At 42.5% G+C, this 16,972-nt stretch overlaps 1 protein-coding gene across 4 annotated transcripts; it reads left to right on the forward strand.

Moving 5' to 3' along the window:
- Nucleotides 1-87: 87 nt before the first annotated feature.
- LOC128769856 (phosphatidylinositol 4-phosphate 5-kinase type-1 gamma-like) lies at nucleotides 88-13,862 on the forward strand. Of its 4 annotated transcripts, none has more exons than XM_053883891.1 (18): nucleotides 88-482; nucleotides 3,230-3,258; nucleotides 4,544-4,633; nucleotides 4,752-4,882; nucleotides 4,955-5,072; nucleotides 6,607-6,759; nucleotides 7,745-8,044; nucleotides 8,107-8,318; nucleotides 8,395-8,478; nucleotides 8,581-8,629; nucleotides 8,698-8,782; nucleotides 8,849-9,016; nucleotides 9,103-9,256; nucleotides 10,275-10,343; nucleotides 10,420-10,867; nucleotides 11,056-11,130; nucleotides 11,456-11,533; nucleotides 12,877-13,862. In XM_053883891.1, the coding sequence occupies exons 1-18, from the start codon at nucleotides 404-406 to the stop codon at nucleotides 12,877-12,879; spliced, it is 2,325 nt and encodes a 774-aa protein (XP_053739866.1). In that variant the 5' UTR covers nucleotides 88-403; the 3' UTR covers nucleotides 12,880-13,862. The 4 variants fall into 4 exon arrangements, with proteins under 4 accessions (XP_053739866.1, XP_053739869.1, XP_053739867.1 ...); XM_053883893.1 differs by lacking the exon at nucleotides 88-482 and adding an exon at nucleotides 2,085-2,868; XM_053883892.1 differs by lacking the exon at nucleotides 11,056-11,130 and having other exon boundaries at nucleotides 89-482.
- Nucleotides 13,863-16,972: the final 3,110 nt, after the last annotated feature.

Raw genomic sequence — 16,972 nt, forward strand, 5'->3', positions numbered from 1 at the left:
TGAACTGAACGAACTGATATTGATCTTGGATCATACGAGTCTGACAAATGGAATTTCCGACGTTACCAAACGCAGCACAAGCCCGTAATGTGATCCACCCATCACTACGAGCGCAGCGCATATGAGAAGAAAGGCTCGATCGAATGGAGCTATTTCGGTCCGAAGTGAACTATTGGGCGTCATCGCAGCAGCAGCAGATGCATCCGTAGCTGCTGCAGGGGGGCGAGACGCAGCCGTCGCTGTCGCGCGTTATATGACGCAACGGCGGCGCAGGCGGACGGTCACTGCTGCTGCAGCGTCACTGAACCTTCCCCGTCAGATGCCCGCTTCTCCTCTTGCACGCTCGGAGCTGGGATGCCAGTAACGCAGGGTCGCGTCCCCCGCTAGCGCTCGCCGAGGAAGGATGGAGGGGTCGAGCCCGGATGGACGGCGACGGAGCGAGGACGCTGGCCTCAGCCTGCAGCTGGAGCTGGCCGACTCCGGTGGGTGTTTCACTGCAGTCAGGTTTATGGATCAAGTTTGCTTCACATCCACCTCTTCATGCGACCGCGTTCTGACGGTGTTTATCATGCATTATTATGCTGAGATAACGTTGTAAATGGGCCACATATGGCACAGGCGCGGTCATGTGATCACTGGTGTTGGGTAGAGCATCATTTCATGTCGCGTCTCTTCAACAACAACCGCTTCGCTTCCTCTCTTCTCCACCCAGTAGTGTATCTCTGCTCCCTTCTAAAGTGCCTTACGTAATCTGATATGGAATTAAGGCATTAATCCCCGCACTATTTCAAAGAAACTCCGCAAATCTCTTGTCAAAATTACACCGCACAGTCTCGCGTTTGGAAGGAATTGTTGGACCAAAGTGAAGAAGCTTAAAGCCCAGTTGATTTTTATTATTTATTTTATTTTGGAATTCATCGTTTGGCTTCAGATTGAGGGTTGAGGTGCTGGCATCCCATAAGCATATGATTCAGAGTAAATCCACTGGATTATACTTCAAGTGCAACAATTTCGCTGTCACTTTGATACCATAACATTCACAGCCACGATAGGAACCGTTTTAGACCTAAACAATTCCATTGAATAAATGAATATGATTGTTATCTCAAGTCATGTGACTCGACTATGGCTTGGGAACGTCTTGGAATCCTAGACTCATTCATGGATATCAGTTTTTTAAAGTGAATATTAAAAATAAAAATCCAAAGTTAACAGAATAACATTGCATTACTCCATTGTTTTTCTCATCTGTGTGGCTGCAGCTCAGTGACACATTAGTCCGACGTGACCCTAATCCCTGTCGACGCGCCTGCTTCAGATAATCTGCAGGTTACAGGTGTAGCCAGCGCTGTGTGTGGCAAGTTAATATCCAAAGCTTGTCTTTGTCATCGAATTAACCGGATCAAAAAGGGAGTCCACTAATTATTTCTGTCTTTTCATCTCACACAGAAACCTCTTTTTATTCCTCTTATCAGAAGATGAAGAGTTTATTGGTCCTCCAGGGAGAAGATAAAGTTGTGCACCACATAAAGGATCATAAGAGACACGAAGGGTGTCTGGATGTTAGTTACAAGCTGTGTCACTCACAAAGCTTCATGTTCTGAGTGACAATGAAAGTCTATTAGAACCAGTCGCTGCATCAACCACAGATCATCGTAGAGGGGGTAGTTACTAAAAACATTGTGGCCTACAGATGTTTTGTGGAGGGATTCAGACCGAGCAAAAAATTTAAACCAGTCAAGAACAAAACTTTTCCACTTTTTATTTTAACTAAAGGCATAACTCAATAGGAAATTGTATTCGTTCATCACCTTCCACTTATTCACTTTATGGGATCACGGAATATATATATATATATATATATATATATATATATATATATATATATATATATATATATATTTTTTTTTTTTTTTTGCCTTGTATGTTTTTTTTCCCTTTACTCGTTCAAAAAAGTAGTGGCAACAAAACAGGGGAGACAACAAACATGCATGACCATGTGGTCTGTACTATGAATATATGAGTCCATTTTTATTTATTTATTTGTTCGTCTTGTTTTGGGTATTTTAAAGTTATTGACAGTTCAATGACTAGTGCTTATATTTTATTGTTATTATATTTTCATAACTTTATTGGGTTTGTTTTTCAAAAATAATATAATTATACTATTATTATTATATTAATTTTAAGCAACAACCACCGCTACAGTTCATTTTGAATCAATGGAAATACTTTAATTTCTCCATCAATTTTGGCACAGGAAGTGTACAGATACAGTAAGCAGCCAGTCATGTCAAACTCAAGTTCATGTTCTATTCTAAGTTCTATTTTCTTGGGGCTGCTTATGCTACAAGTCCCATAATGTACTACAACAGTTGAAGCCAAACTTGCGGTTTTGAATGATCCATCCTATCAGATTGTCTCACACACAAAAAAAGTAGTCTTCTCTAATGCTGCAACGATTGAATAACACCCCCTTATTTGTAACGGCTGTTGACTCTGGATTAAAGTTTCATTATGTGGAGTGCGACTTTAATCTTCCTCCTCTCGTGACTGTTCTTCAGCACCATCACATCAGTGTTCCTTCCCAGCCCACCTTCTGTCCCGCCGGACTCAAACACGCTGAAACACCGGCGGAACGGTGTCCTTTATGCCCGTCGGCAAGACGCACGCTAATCCTCACGTGTGCAGGAATCAACCAATGGCAGCGCTCAGATTATGGAGAGAGGAAGTCAATCCAATAGAGGGTTTGCCTCTGCAGAGCAAATCTGACCATCCTGGATTAGAAAAATAGCAACAGCTCTCTGCTCAAATTCACTTTCACAAGTCTTAATTGTGTTTTTTAAGGACGGGCAGACATTTTCCCTGGTGAGTCACGACATGATAGACTCTGTAGTTGTACATGCCTCACATGTCTTCTGTAGGTTGCCTGTCCAGGTTGCTGCCAGGTTGACAACAAATGTCAACAACATTTAAATAAGACAGCTATTTAAATGTTCCTCGCTGAAAGTCTCGCTGAACTGAAATGTTTCTGTTGATTCTTGTTGTTTTCAGTCACCATATAATATATGATGACTGAAAACATACACTCTGTATAATACACTGTTTATTATACAGAGGCTAATAAACAGTGTATTTCGACCACTGTTTATTAGCCTCTGTATTTGTGCCAAGACTGACGCGAACGTGTACTCGGCATTAATAAGTAACTGAGTTTCTCTGTCTTCAGATTCGGCCAAGAAGAGTCAGATAACAGAGGTGAGATAACAGAACATTCTAAACCCCTGTGTTGTTGTTTCTACTTGCCTTAAATGTCCTCATGAGTCTTGCTTGCTTGTGCTTATTCTTTTTTTTATAAAGGTTCAAATTATAGTTCATACTAAAAGTTGTTCCTTCAGAGTAGTGCCCCTAGCGGCTGCTCTGGGGACTGCAACACACTCAGAACCATCGTCCTGCAGGATGTGATGGCACGTTCTTGTGTTGTGCTTATACACAATATTTATTCAAGCATGTTGGGACAATAAGGCTGTTATGTTGGTGATGTCACTGAGAGATGCTCGAACATGCCTCAAAAACCTTTTGTGTTTGTAATCGAAGTGTGATGTGAGTGAGTTCATCTACATTAGGGGTCCTTAACCTTTTTTTTTTTTTTTTTTTTTATCTCAGGGCCATTTTCCCAGAACACATTCAAATAATAGAACTGATTCATTACTCTTGTGACTTGTGATCAATAACCACATTTAATCTACTGACACGTAAACAAACCAAAACCTTGTGAAATTACATGAAACCATGTGGTCATCGCCAAGATATTTATTTTTCAATGAAAAGTCCAACCAGCAGCAGCACCAGGTGAAACTCACATTCTTCAAATTTACAAGAGAAAAAAAGGAAAAAATAAACTTGATCCAAACTGTTGAGAAAATTGGAAAAACTCAGTATAAAATAAATATAATAAAACCATGTGTAAATATCCTAAAATAAAGATTATATATTTTATTTAAACTCCAAAGAAGGTATAATTGAAGTATAAATAAAAGTATCGCCATAAAATTCATTTTCAAAACTGCTCTAACAGGTGCTTTCATGGACAGTTTTTACTGTTGGGAGGGACGACATCACTTTCTTTATCATGTTTTCTTTTCAAGAAGTTGTTCACTACCACAGATTTGCAGCTGTCATGTCAATTCAGTGACTCACTACTGCCACCATATGTGGCTAATATATTAAAACTGAGCGTCTTGCAGCCCTCATGGCCCAAAGGTGAAAACTAAAAAAACACTAGGGGGGGCTTGCGGCCCTGTTGTTATAGAGTCATTGGTTTAAACTGGAGGTTTCACGATGAAAAACAATGGGCTAAGTTAGTTCATGCAGCCAGAACAAGCATGACTTGCATGTTGTTGGTCTAAAATTAAACTTGATGCTGTGTTAAAGTCCACAAAAAACTGTTGAGCGATTGAGCTCAACCTTTTGATGTGGCAGCCATTTTCAAGGTGGCAGTGAGTGAAGCATATTGTGATTGTTTCTCTCCTCCCTGTGTCAGATGCCGTCCCCATTTGGATCCAGCCAGACTCACGAGAAGAAGATTGGCCACAGAAGAGTGGATGCGTCTGGAGAGACGACATACAAGAAGGTCGAGCGTCTTTCGTGTTTCTCCTTAAGATTTGTTCCTGAATATCCCTGGAATTGCATCACGATTCCACCTGCCTCCCACCCTCACGCTGATCTGTTCTTTTCTCCGCCGCCTCCAGACCACCTCCTCGGCTTTAAAAGGTGCCATCCAGCTCGGCATCGGATACACAGTTGGCAACCTGAGCTCCAAACCTGAGAGAGACGTGCTGATGCAGGACTTCTACGTGGTGGAGAGCATCTTCTTCCCCAGGTGCGGGCCTGATGTTTGGGCGAGTCAGACTGAAGGGCGCTGACTAAACGCTGCTATCTTATCACCGCGCAGTGAAGGCAGCAACCTGACTCCGGCTCATCACTACCCAGACTTCAGGTTCAAAACGTACGCGCCTATTGCGTTCCGTTACTTCAGGGAGCTGTTTGGGATTCGACCTGATGACTACCTTGTGAGTATCCATACGGAGAACTGTGATTTTGAGACCCGGAAAGAACCTCACGTCTATGAACCCGAAGGCCAGTCCATACTGAATGTAGCCTGAATTTTTACCAAGGTTCAAGTTTACTGAGGTGCCACACTGTTGAACTCATGATGAATAACAAGTATATTCAGAAAAATTTAAAACAAATGTATGTTATTATATGTTCAAGAGGAAACATTCAGAGAAATATTCAGACGATTCCATTCAGGTGAATGATCAGTGATCACAAACTAAAGGCAGAACTCAATAGAGAATAGTATTCATCCATCACCTTCCACTTATTTGGGATCCCGGCTTAGATATATTGCCTTGTATGTTTGTTTTCCAGTTACTCGTTCAAGAAAGTAGTGGCAACAAAAAAGGGAAGACAACAAACATGCAACTGAAACACAGCCGGCCCACCCAATATTACCAGTGGGGGGGAGGGAGTTACCTGAATGTGACTTCACTACTATGACTACATGAGTCAATTTTTATGCATTTATTTATTTATTAGTCTTGTGTAAAGTTCTTGACATTTCAATGACTAGCACTCTTCTTCTTCTTCTTCTTCTTCTTCTTCTTCTTCTTCTTCTTCTTCTTCTTCTTCTTCTTCTTCTTATTTATTTATTTCAGTGTTTTTTTTCCCCTCAAAAATAATAATCATTGTGACATTTTGTGTCACGATGATATTATGATATCATTGTGTTTTGACACTATTTTCGCCACATAAAGACTCTCACACTCAGTTTTAGAGTTATGTTTGTTGTGTCTGCATCTGATCTTAGTACAAAAACACACGGGCCCAAACTTGTTTCAAAGTAAAGAAGACCCAGATGCCAAAGGAGATTTTCTTCATTCCAGTGGCTGCAAGAGTCAAGCTGAAACCATTGTGTTTTTGAAACAAGGACCACTTTCAAATGCACAATTCCGTCCGTATATTTCAAACAGTGACCTCAGATGCGGCGATAAGGACACATCAATAGCTTATTGGTGTTAGGGGAGTTAAAAAAAGCATTTGTAAAAAGGCACCTAAATAAAAAAAATTCTGTGATACAAGGGTGATGACGACGGTTTCACATGCCTCCTCATGTTCAGCATGTGATGGCGCACACTCCCACACACGCAGCGACACACAGCATACGCTAAGCTCGCGTTCAAGCGCTTCCAGGGAAAGATTAACAGCTAAAGCTTCTTTTTTAGACTCCCACTACTGAGGAGACACTGCCAGCCGTGCCACGTACACAACACGGCAGTGTGGAAGAGTCGTGTTTATTCTTGTCAATTCACTGGGAATGGGGTGGCACGGGTCTGTATATCCAGACACAGAAGTGGAGTTTCTAAATTGTAACTTTTTTCAAATTATGATTTGCATTGCCATTTATTTGTGTTCCAAAACCTCAGAACTGAATGGATTAGTTGTGTATAAATGCGAGTTATTGATCTCTGATCTTGGTTAGTCTTCTGATACATGTGATCTGAATTGAATTGAATTGAAACCTTTGTTTACGTCCCACTGTAGTACTCTCTCTGCAATGAGCCTCTGATCGAGCTAACCAACCCCGGAGCGAGCGGATCCATTTTCTACGTCACCAGAGACGATGAGTTCATCATCAAAACTGTGCAACACAAGGAGGCGGAGTTCCTCCAGAAGCTGCTGCCCGGATACTACATGGTGAGTTGTTTCTAAATGCTCAGTCGGGGCATCAAACTGTCTTTAAATTCCGTCCGACAACGGACTCTGCACAGATGGGTCACAGGTTCACTACAGACTTGCCTCAATTGAACCGTCTTCACCATGGAACCGCCGTTTTTTTAAATGAAAACCCCCCACACATCCTGCCCCTTTAGTTTCAGACTTTCTCAGAATTGTTCCGCTTTCCTTGACTTGGCTGAATTTCTTTGTTTATTTTTGCTTTTCTTAGTCTTCTTTATGTAGAAAAATATACGTGTTTCCTCCTCACCATATTAATAGTTACAGGTACTCCAAGTATTTGTATATTTTATGCAGCAGCACAAAGAAGTTAAACACTCCACTTTTTTTCCATGTGATGATGCGATGCCGCAGAATAGCAAAAAATAAATCAGATTCTCTGCTTCAGCCTTGTGCACAGATCGACCCCTAGTGTGCTCAAGCAGCAGCCCTTTTTTCCTACATGAGAAAAGTGTCCTTTCTTCAAACTTAAGAAAAGAAGGTCCCCTCACTTTGTCTTTCCCAAGTCTATTGAGTACATTGGAAAAAAGGAGAGGACTTTGTGGAAGAGCCTGTTGCAAAAACAACAGCAACATTTTGTAACAGTCGGAGTGGTTGCGCAGGCTGGAAACTTTAGGAGTAAAAGAGGACACCAAACTTCCAGTCGTCTTGATCCCCATTAACTCACCCTGTGGGCCTGATCTGTGGTGACGCCAGCGCAGCTTTGTAATGGAGAGACTTTTACCCCTGCAGGACCTGAGCTGAGTACTTAACAAGCTGAGCACAGGCTGCAGTCACGCTGGCTCGCAGGTGCTCTGCCCCGGCGTCCAGGTGTCTGGAGGCTTTCCAATCACTGACCGCTCACTGGAGATTTACCCTCAAAACATTCTCAGAAAACCTCCGTGACTCTTGTGTCCAGAATCTTTTAGCCCCTAAAATAAATCTCTTGTGTCACGCATCTTCTCAGAACTTGAACCAGAATCCTCGGACTCTCCTGCCGAAATTCTTCGGCCTCTACTGCGTCCAGTGTGGCGGCAAAAACATCCGGGTGGTGGTGATGAACAACATCCTGCCTCGCTCCGTTCGCATGCATCTCAAGTTCGACCTGAAGGGCTCCACCTACAAGAGGAGAGCCTCCAAGAAGGAGCGTGAGAAGTCCAAACCTACGTTCAAAGACTTGGACTTTCTGAGCGACGTTCCTGAAGGCCTCACGCTGGACCAGGACACGCACAGTGCTCTGGTCAAAACCCTCCAGAGAGACTGTCTGGTAGGTTTGATTCTTACCAAAATGAAAAAAAAAGTGAATTTAGATGAATGTATTTGCTTCAGGTGCTTGAGAGCTTCAAGATCATGGACTACAGTTTGCTGCTGGGGGTGCACAACAAGACCCAGTCTGCACGAGAGCAGCAGCCCCAGGGTTCACCTGCTGGTGGAGGTGGAGATGAGAAGAGACCGGCGGCTCAGAGAGCTTTGTATTCTTCAGCTATGGAGTCGATTCAGGGAAGCTCCATGTGCCGAGACACTCTGGACCATGACGACACGTACGCTGGTCCCTTCACACCTCAGCATACATTTAAAATACACTCTTCATCTGAATAATTTGCCATGTGTTTTTAGAATGGGCGGCATTCCTGCTGTGGGCGCTAAAGGAGAGCGCCTCCTGCTGTTCATTGGCATCATCGACATCTTGCAGTCATACAGGTACAAGTTGAAAGAACATTTTAAATGAGTATATTCTAATCGTGTTTAGCTACTAAAATAAAGTCCCTAGAATTGATAAAAAAATCATGTCTTCTCCCACAGACTGATAAAGAAAGTGGAGCACTCGTGGAAGTCTCTCATCCATGATGGGGTGGGTTTATGTCCGTGATTTAACCGCGACAGACCACGTATCTGAGCGAAACCTCTCTCTTCTGACAGGACACGGTGTCGGTGCACAGACCGGGCTTCTACGCCGAACGCTTCTACAAGTTCTGCAGCACCATCGTCTTCAGGAAGAGCTGCTGTGAGTGAACCAACAACTCACCCATTGCCTCCAAGACCTTAGCTGACCCCGTCTGTCGTGTCTCAGCTCTGCGCTCGTCTCCGTCCAAGCGTGGCCGAGGAGCTCTGTCCATGTCCAAATCCAACGCCGGGGGAGTCGGGCACCGTCCCTCGCTGAGCGACGAGAGACAGGAGAACTTGGACAACCTGGAGAACCTGAGAGGAGCACACAGCCTGCTCATCATGGAGGACAATGGTAGGCATGAACATTTCACCTTGGTCTTGTGGAGATTCAAAACCCGACTTCATTTAAAAGTGGTTTCCTGTTGCCCTCTACAACAGGAGAGCCACCGTGTACACCTCCATCGTTTGAAGATGCAACAACAGCCTCCATCACCACCACCCTCTCCTCCAACAACTCCTTACCAACCACTCCCTTTGACACGCCGGAACACCCGAGATACAGGAGGCAGATGTACTCGCCCAGTGTGGCGCGGTAAGGAACCGCTCTGAACGTTACATCAAAACATCAGAAACATGTTGTGGTATATCTAAAGCAGCGTTTGTCATCCTGGTGAGAGATGGTCAGGTGTGCCATGGGAAAATGATCCAGTTTCTCCTCATTTGTCTGGGCGATATGATGACATTAAATCATGACAGTTAGAAGGTGTTGAGGAGCAACCAAGGTGAGGAGATCACATGGGTTCACTGACATTCTTTCTATCCACTCTACTGTAGAACTACGGTGTGTTGTTTCGCTGATCTGTCCGTCAGTCAGAGCAGCGCTGCTGTGGTGCGCGGCGCTCCTCTTCCCACACACTCACAGCCAAGAAGCCGCTCACATGTGCAACTTCCTGCTGTGTTTAAACCTGATGCGCCTCTAACTTGACCACACATTTTCACTATAGAACCATGGAGGGAGGGATCCTTGTCAGAGCCGCAACGCCAAAGACTGTCTGCACCGCAGAGCTAACAGAGCTAACAGAGCTAACGGCTTATGTGGCGTCTCACTTCAAAACTTTATTGATACTCATGGACTGTCAAAGTTTACTTTGTGTTTTAAAAGTTGGCGAAAAACGAAAAAAATAAATGCGCTCCAAAATGTGAAGAGAGAAAGAATAATTGTTCAGGCAAGTTCAGAATGCTAAGGATTTGTCTGGAAACTCAAAACTACAGTAAAATCATACAAAACAGAAGTGATAAAATTCAAACAGTTATTTAAAGTAAGTAAATAAAGAAATAAATCATGATGTATTTTGCCATATTGCTCACCCATTTCTGGACACATTTGAAACAAATACATTTTCTGTCATTTGTTCCTGTAAATAGCCTGGCAAAATAACAACCGAGTGTCAGTAGCTGCAGTTTTTCACAAATGAATAGGGATTTTCTATAGGACTTTAAGCACAAGTGCGCTTTGGCCGAGTTTCCTTTGGTGGTGAGCCTTGGGATTTTTTTCAATAAACCAAGTGCCATGGCTAGAAAAAGGTTGAAAAACACTGCCGTCTCTGTAGGTCGCAGAAGGAGTTGGTGGAGGTTCACGAGCAGAAGCAGGACACCATCACAGTGGAGGTGGAGCTCAGGTGACCGCTCATGTTGATTGAAGGTCCATCGCAGAGGAGCATGGTTCTGATTTGGTGCTGCTGTTTCTCCCCTCAGTAAGATCCCACAGAGCACCGAGCTCACCCAGATGACGGAGACGCCGTCCTCAAACCTTCCTTCGCCTGATCCCGCCCCAGCTCCACCCAGCAGCGCCCCCCACCATCACACCTCCGCCACGCTCCCCTCCTCTTTCGCCTCCTCGGCCTCTGCACAGTCAGCCAGCCGCTCCTCCGCCACACTTTCATCATCCATCCATCCGTCCACCAAACCCCTGTGCTGCCCTACGCTCCCTCAACCCACCCCCTCAACCCAAAACCCTCAGGCTCTGGTTTCTCAAACCTCAGCCTTCACTCCCATCTGCCCTCAGTCCTCCAGTCAGAGCCCGTCTCTCCCCCTCCCGCCACCGAGTCCGGTGGCTCCTCAGAGGACGACGAGGGCGTCTCTGTCAGTGTCCAGCAGTCACAACTCTCTGGAAGGAGAGGTGCCGGTGTCGGACATCTACTTTGTGAGTTCAACATCAGCTCCAAAACGTGATCCTCTGTTGAGGGTAAAGCGCGCTAGAAAGAGTCCTTAAAGCATCTCACAGTGGAACTTTGCTGTGTGGCAGCTAGCATGTGTTCTTCGTCATCGTGTTTCTGTTCATCATCACATTTCATTTCTCTGTTCCTGTGTGTGTGTGTGTCCACTCATTAGTATGCAGACGGAAGATACTGGGTTTACTCTCCAGTTCTGGGCCGCCGTAAGCTCAATTCTAGCTCCAGTTACAATGTAAGTGGCAGTCAAGGTAGCTAGAGTCGCACATGCTCCCTGTCGTCTACTAGGAAAAGATCAGAGCTGACTGGTGACTGACCGACCACTCTCTCTCGAAAGTGCTTCACTTTACATTAAATATAAAAAATTCAAAGTTTGGTTTGAAGCCACAAATGAGAGAAATGTCATGAAATAAATCACATTTCAAAGTACTTTACAGTAGAGCTGCTAAAACTACTCACAATGGATACGGATATGACAAATTCAGAACTAAACGCTACACCTGAAATCTAAAATGACCTCTGCTGATGACCTTCTCTTCCTCCCGTCCTGGCTCTTGCAGACTCAGGAGGATCAAGGATGGGTGTACTCTCCGCTGCACTCTGGATCCAGAAGAAGTTCGGACGGGGAGAGCGAGACAGTAGGTTCTCATTCCCATTAGGATTAAAAAAGAAGTCTTCAGTTCAGGCTTAACATGCACTTGAATAATAACTTATAATAAATAGATATAAACTTGACCCATAGATTGAGGTACTGGGAAGTGCATGCATCACACCTAATTATTTGTATTATTTTTATTATTATTATTATTGTTGTTGTTGTTGTTATTATTAGTATTATTGGTATTATTGCTGTTGTTATTATTGTTCGTCATGTTATCTAACCACAATGAGATTAAGTCATGTGACATTAATCACAAAAACACTGTTTTACTAGAAATACTAAAATAAAATACTAAAAAACTGACTCTAATTGAATGAAATTGGCTTCTATACAGTATAAATACATTCAGTTTATGGTGAAGAACATCTTCATTCTGTCTCTCTAAATGATAATAACTTGATATAAACCTCACCCATAGATTGAGGTACTGTGAAGTGAATGCATCACACCTAAGTCACAGAATGTTTGGTTTCTTTCTTCCTTCTTTCATTTATTTATTTATCATTTAATTCAAACCATTTTTTCTACTTTTATGTTAGTATTTTTTTCCTTATTCTTCCAAATCATCTTCTAAATTTGTATTTAGTTTAGTTTAAGTTTTTTTTCTTCTTAGAAGAGGTTACATTTCTTCTTCTTCTATTATTATTCTTATTATTATTGTTGTTGTTATTGTTGTTAGTAGTGGTATCTAATCAAATTGATATTAAGTCATGTTACATTCAACACAAAAACTGTTTTACTAGAAATACTAAAATAAAATACTTAAAAACTGACTGGAATTGAATGGAATTGGCTTCTGTACAGTATAAATACATTCAGTTCACGGTGACGAACATTCTCTTCATTCTGTCTCTCTAAATTATAATAACTTGATATAAACTTCACCCATAGATTGAGGTACTGTCAAGTGAATGCATCACACCTAAGTCACAGAATGTTTGGTTTCTTTCTTACTAACTATTTATTTATTTATCATTAGTATTTTTTTCCCTTATTCTTCCAAATCATCTTCTAAATTTGTATTTAGTTTAGTTTAAGTTTTTTTTCTTCTTAGAAGAGGTTACATTTCTTCTTCTTCTATTATTATTATTGTTATTATTATTATTATTGTTGTTGTTGTTGTTGTTGTTAGTAGTAGTAGTATCTAATCAAATTAATATTAAGTCATGTTACGTTCAACACAAAAACACTGTTTTACTAGAAATACTAAAATAAAATACTTTTGAAAAGTGGAAGGAATGGGCTTGTATATAGTATGAGCACCTTCAGTTTATGGTGAAGAACAGTCTCTTCATTCTGTCTCTCTTTATTATCTTCCAGTGAGTCCCAGTGGAGCAGTGGAGTTATTGCAACAGTGAAGACGCTGTGAGGTTTTTGTCAAACCACCAGGCCACAGCGAAGATTCCAGGCTGCCGTTTCAGTTTGTTCTCCTGAAGCTGCCGTGAAGGAAAGAGAGCCAAACCATGAAATCTACTCCCGTAAACATTCACCACGTAGAGAACTATCTAACATTATGATGAGATGGAGCATTATTTAGCAAGGCACATGTATGTGGACAATCTGAATGGCACTGTGAATGATTTCTCGTCCTGGTCATGCTGACAGTGGGTCCCACTGTTCCAGCGATGACTATGCAAAGTTTACAATTGTCTTTCTGTATTTATTTTTCTAAAACCTTCACCGTATCGTAGCACTTTATGAAGTGGGTGTATGTGTTCCATTTTTGTTTTCGTTGTGATGTATTCTGTTGCTCGACAAAGGTCTTTGTTCTGAATGCCTTATTGAGGTTTTATACAGAGACAAATACGTGAACAAATTGACGTGCAAAACGTCATCTCTTCCGTCATATACATATATAATCTACAAAACAATGTGGCACATCTGATTTATTTCTCATCTTTGTACATAAAACATGGTTCCGTTAACACGCGCATGTGTGTTTTTCTGTGTGCATGGTCGACAAACGCATGCAGTGCAGGTCGTCTACATGTAGTTTATATATGCAACAGATACATGTATCTTCTGTTAGCATGTTGGCTGGATGTATTAATGGAAGAATCCAGAATGTCGCACTCAAACAATCACTGAAATCACTTCATTCACACCTGTGCAATTCTGCAAAACCTATTTTAGTGTTTTGTTTGATGTTTAAAACAATATATTGCCGTTCGCAGAAGGCAACTGTATTTTATTATTCCATGAAGAAAGTTAACTCGCATTACTTACTTTCATCAGTGTTTGTAGCAGATCACTGTGAAAAAAAAGGAAATAAACTGACTTGTGTTTTAAGACGAACGAATTTGAATTCATTCATTTTTAAACGACAAATCCGAATTTAGTTTTCGCTGTCTTTAGCATTCCACAAGATGGCGCCCTTACACAAAGTTCACCCAGGCCGTCTTCGTATTTTCGTTACAAATGTTAAGAACGTTTTAGTGTGACATCTATCTATGTATGTATGTAAGTATGTATGTATGTATGTATCTGTCTGTCTGTCTAGCTCTCTATCTATCTATCTATCTATCTGTCTGTCTGTCTGTCTGTCTGTCTGTCTGTCTGTCTGTCTGTCTGTCTGTCTATCTGTCTATCTGTCTGCCTGCCTATCTATCTATCTATCTATCTATCTATCTATCTATCTATCTATCTATCTATCTATCTATCTATCTATCTATCTACCTTTCTGTCTATCTATCTATCTATCTATCTATCTATCTATCTATCTATCTATCTGTCTGTCTGTCTGTCTGTCTGTCTGTCTGTCTGTCTGTCTCTCTCTCTGTCTGTCTGTCTGTCTGTCTGTCTGTCTGTCTGTCTGTCTATCTATCTATCTATCTATCTATCTATCTATCTATCTATCTATCTATCTATCTATCTATCTATCTATCTGTCTGTCTGTCTATCTATCTATCTATCTATCTATCTGTCTGTCTGTCTGTCTGTCTGTCTGTCTGTCTGTCTGTCTGTCTCTCTCTCTCTCTGTCTGTCTGTCTGTCTATCTGTCTATCTATCCATCTAGCTCTCTATCTATCTATCTATCTATCTGTCTGTCTGTCTGTCTCTCTCTCTGTCTGTCTGTCTGTATCTCTCTCTATATATATATATATTTATATATATATAAATATATCTATCTATCTATCTATATATATATATATAAATAATGAGGTAATATGTTTCTGTTTTTGGTTCGGCAGCTGTTCTAACCGCGTGTGGGATCAGTACTCTTTCACGGAAAAGCAGTGACATTTTTCATGTGTTACGATGGCGCTGGTCTCAGGCCTGTGAGCGGCGTGTTCCCATCATGGCAGCCCTCTTGTGTTCTCAGTATCAGCGGTGACAGATAGCAACAGTCTCAGAGGAGAGGATGAGGAAGTGAGATAACACAGGAAGTCCTTTCAGTTGGAGTGTCTCCTCCGATAGTTGGAGGACAATATAGTCCGTCTGTACTGGACTGTAACTAACCGATAATCGACGTATTGATCACGAGTGAGGAGGAATAACTCTGGATATAGTGAGGAGTATTGACAGTCTTTAAATGAGCAGCGAAGGCGTATAAATAGCTGAAAAATAGGCAGTTTGAGTGGCGTCTTGTTCACACAGCTGAGCTTTGATCCATTAGAAACCACTTTTGTTCCTGCTAATGAAAGAGATGCCACAGCAAACGCACATGTGCAGGAGAGATGAAAGCAGGGGGTCTGTTTCGTGTGGGAGGTGACGCCACCTACCCAGCATGCTTCGCTCCCCGCAGCCTACTCAGGTGTAGGGGAGCACCACTTCTCTCGGCCCGCGCCTCTTCATCAGCGGCTCTTCTCCGGCTGTGGATGTGAACCTGCTGTCAGCCTGTGATGGAGAACCTGCCTCCATCTGCTGCTCACTCACCAGTCGATGAATCTCATTCCAGATCTGTAGGATCATCCTCCTCTTTCTAAGAAGCTGTCGGAACAGATGTCCCCGAGAAAGTCGCACCCTTTCACACGAGCTGATGAGAAGTGTCTTAAGATGTTGTTTATTTTTCGCAGGCCCAAGACAACAAAGCCATCGATTTCTAATCCTAATCCTCCCCCACTGCCTCTCCTCTATTGATCATCTATCCATCCGTAATGAGTTGAGCAGGGCTCGTGAAGGACGGGATGTTAGCCACCTCCTTCCATCCACCCTTCTTTTTGAGCTGGAAGAGCTTTCACTGATTCGACTTTCTCGGCCAGAAAATAAACTTTGGGAGAGGTTAATCAAACACTGCAGCGCGGCGGAGCTTTGCCTAAATATTGAAAGTGGATGTCACGGATGAATGCGCTGAGCACACAAAAGCATACACGTGCGCACACACGGTCGGAGCCAGTTCCACGCCAAAATGTTGTGATGGTATGTCGAGCCACGTTCGGAAATTCAAGGACCGGCTTAACCTTCGCGGACCTTCTGCTCCAGTTGGAAATCATTATCATCCATCTCAGAGTCCAAGTCTTGAGAACCGTGTCATCTCCAGGTCAGACCTGAGGGTCTCCCCATGGTCAAAGGAGGGACCTCCAGTGTCTTGGGGGCTTGTTTCTGAGGGAACATAGGTGGAGTGTGAGACTGACACATGGATTTTGTGGGCACAGAGACCAATCCAGGAGGTCCTAGAATCACAGCTCCATGCACCTTCATCTTGCGTGTCCTTCCTTTATGTACAGCCAATGTGTCTGGCTGGTCCTGAAATGTCTCCTCCAAAACAGTTCGGAGAGAGGGGTGTCAGGTTCAAAGGTCATGTTTTCAAACTTATTTTTCTCACAAGAACCTCTCAGCTAGCAATGACTGAGACTTTGAGTCAGAGTTTTCAGACGTGTCATCAAACTTGGATCAGAGCCAACGCATGAGTTGAGAAAAAAGTATTGAAATGGCATTGAAGGGTCGATGAGGTTTCATGAAAGAGATTTTCAGTGGCCACCAGATGGTGTTGTCTGCCGCAAAATCTTTTATCAACTAATTCAACGAAACCTGTTGACGCTTCTGAGGCTTCATGAAACAGTGAGTTCATTTTCAGAGCCCACTAGAGGGCACTCTAGACTCTATGGATTGGAACAACCATAGCAATGATCTCTGAAAATGAAGACTGTGTTTCATCTTAATACTGTGTCAAGATACCTCTACCCATTGAATAGTCAGTGACAGCTCAAACTTGACATAGAGCAAAAAGATAAGGGCAGATGATGAGATTTTCGGGACACAGATTTGGCTTCTGGTTGTGTGGAGTCAGGATTTTTTACAATACATGCTTCATGAAACAGTGTTGTCATTTCAGAGCGCTGTAGGGGGCACTGTCAGTTTAAAGATGATGTGAGGTTACATTGAAATGGTTGTTCAAATCCAAAGATTTCAGTGGAGAGAGCGCCATCTACTGGACTCTAACATGAAGCCTTGTGAGACCATCACTTTGACTTGA

Source organism: Synchiropus splendidus, chromosome 13 (assembly GCF_027744825.2).
Source record: "Synchiropus splendidus isolate RoL2022-P1 chromosome 13, RoL_Sspl_1.0, whole genome shotgun sequence".
Classification (NCBI taxonomy): domain Eukaryota; kingdom Metazoa; phylum Chordata; class Actinopteri; order Syngnathiformes; family Callionymidae; genus Synchiropus; species Synchiropus splendidus.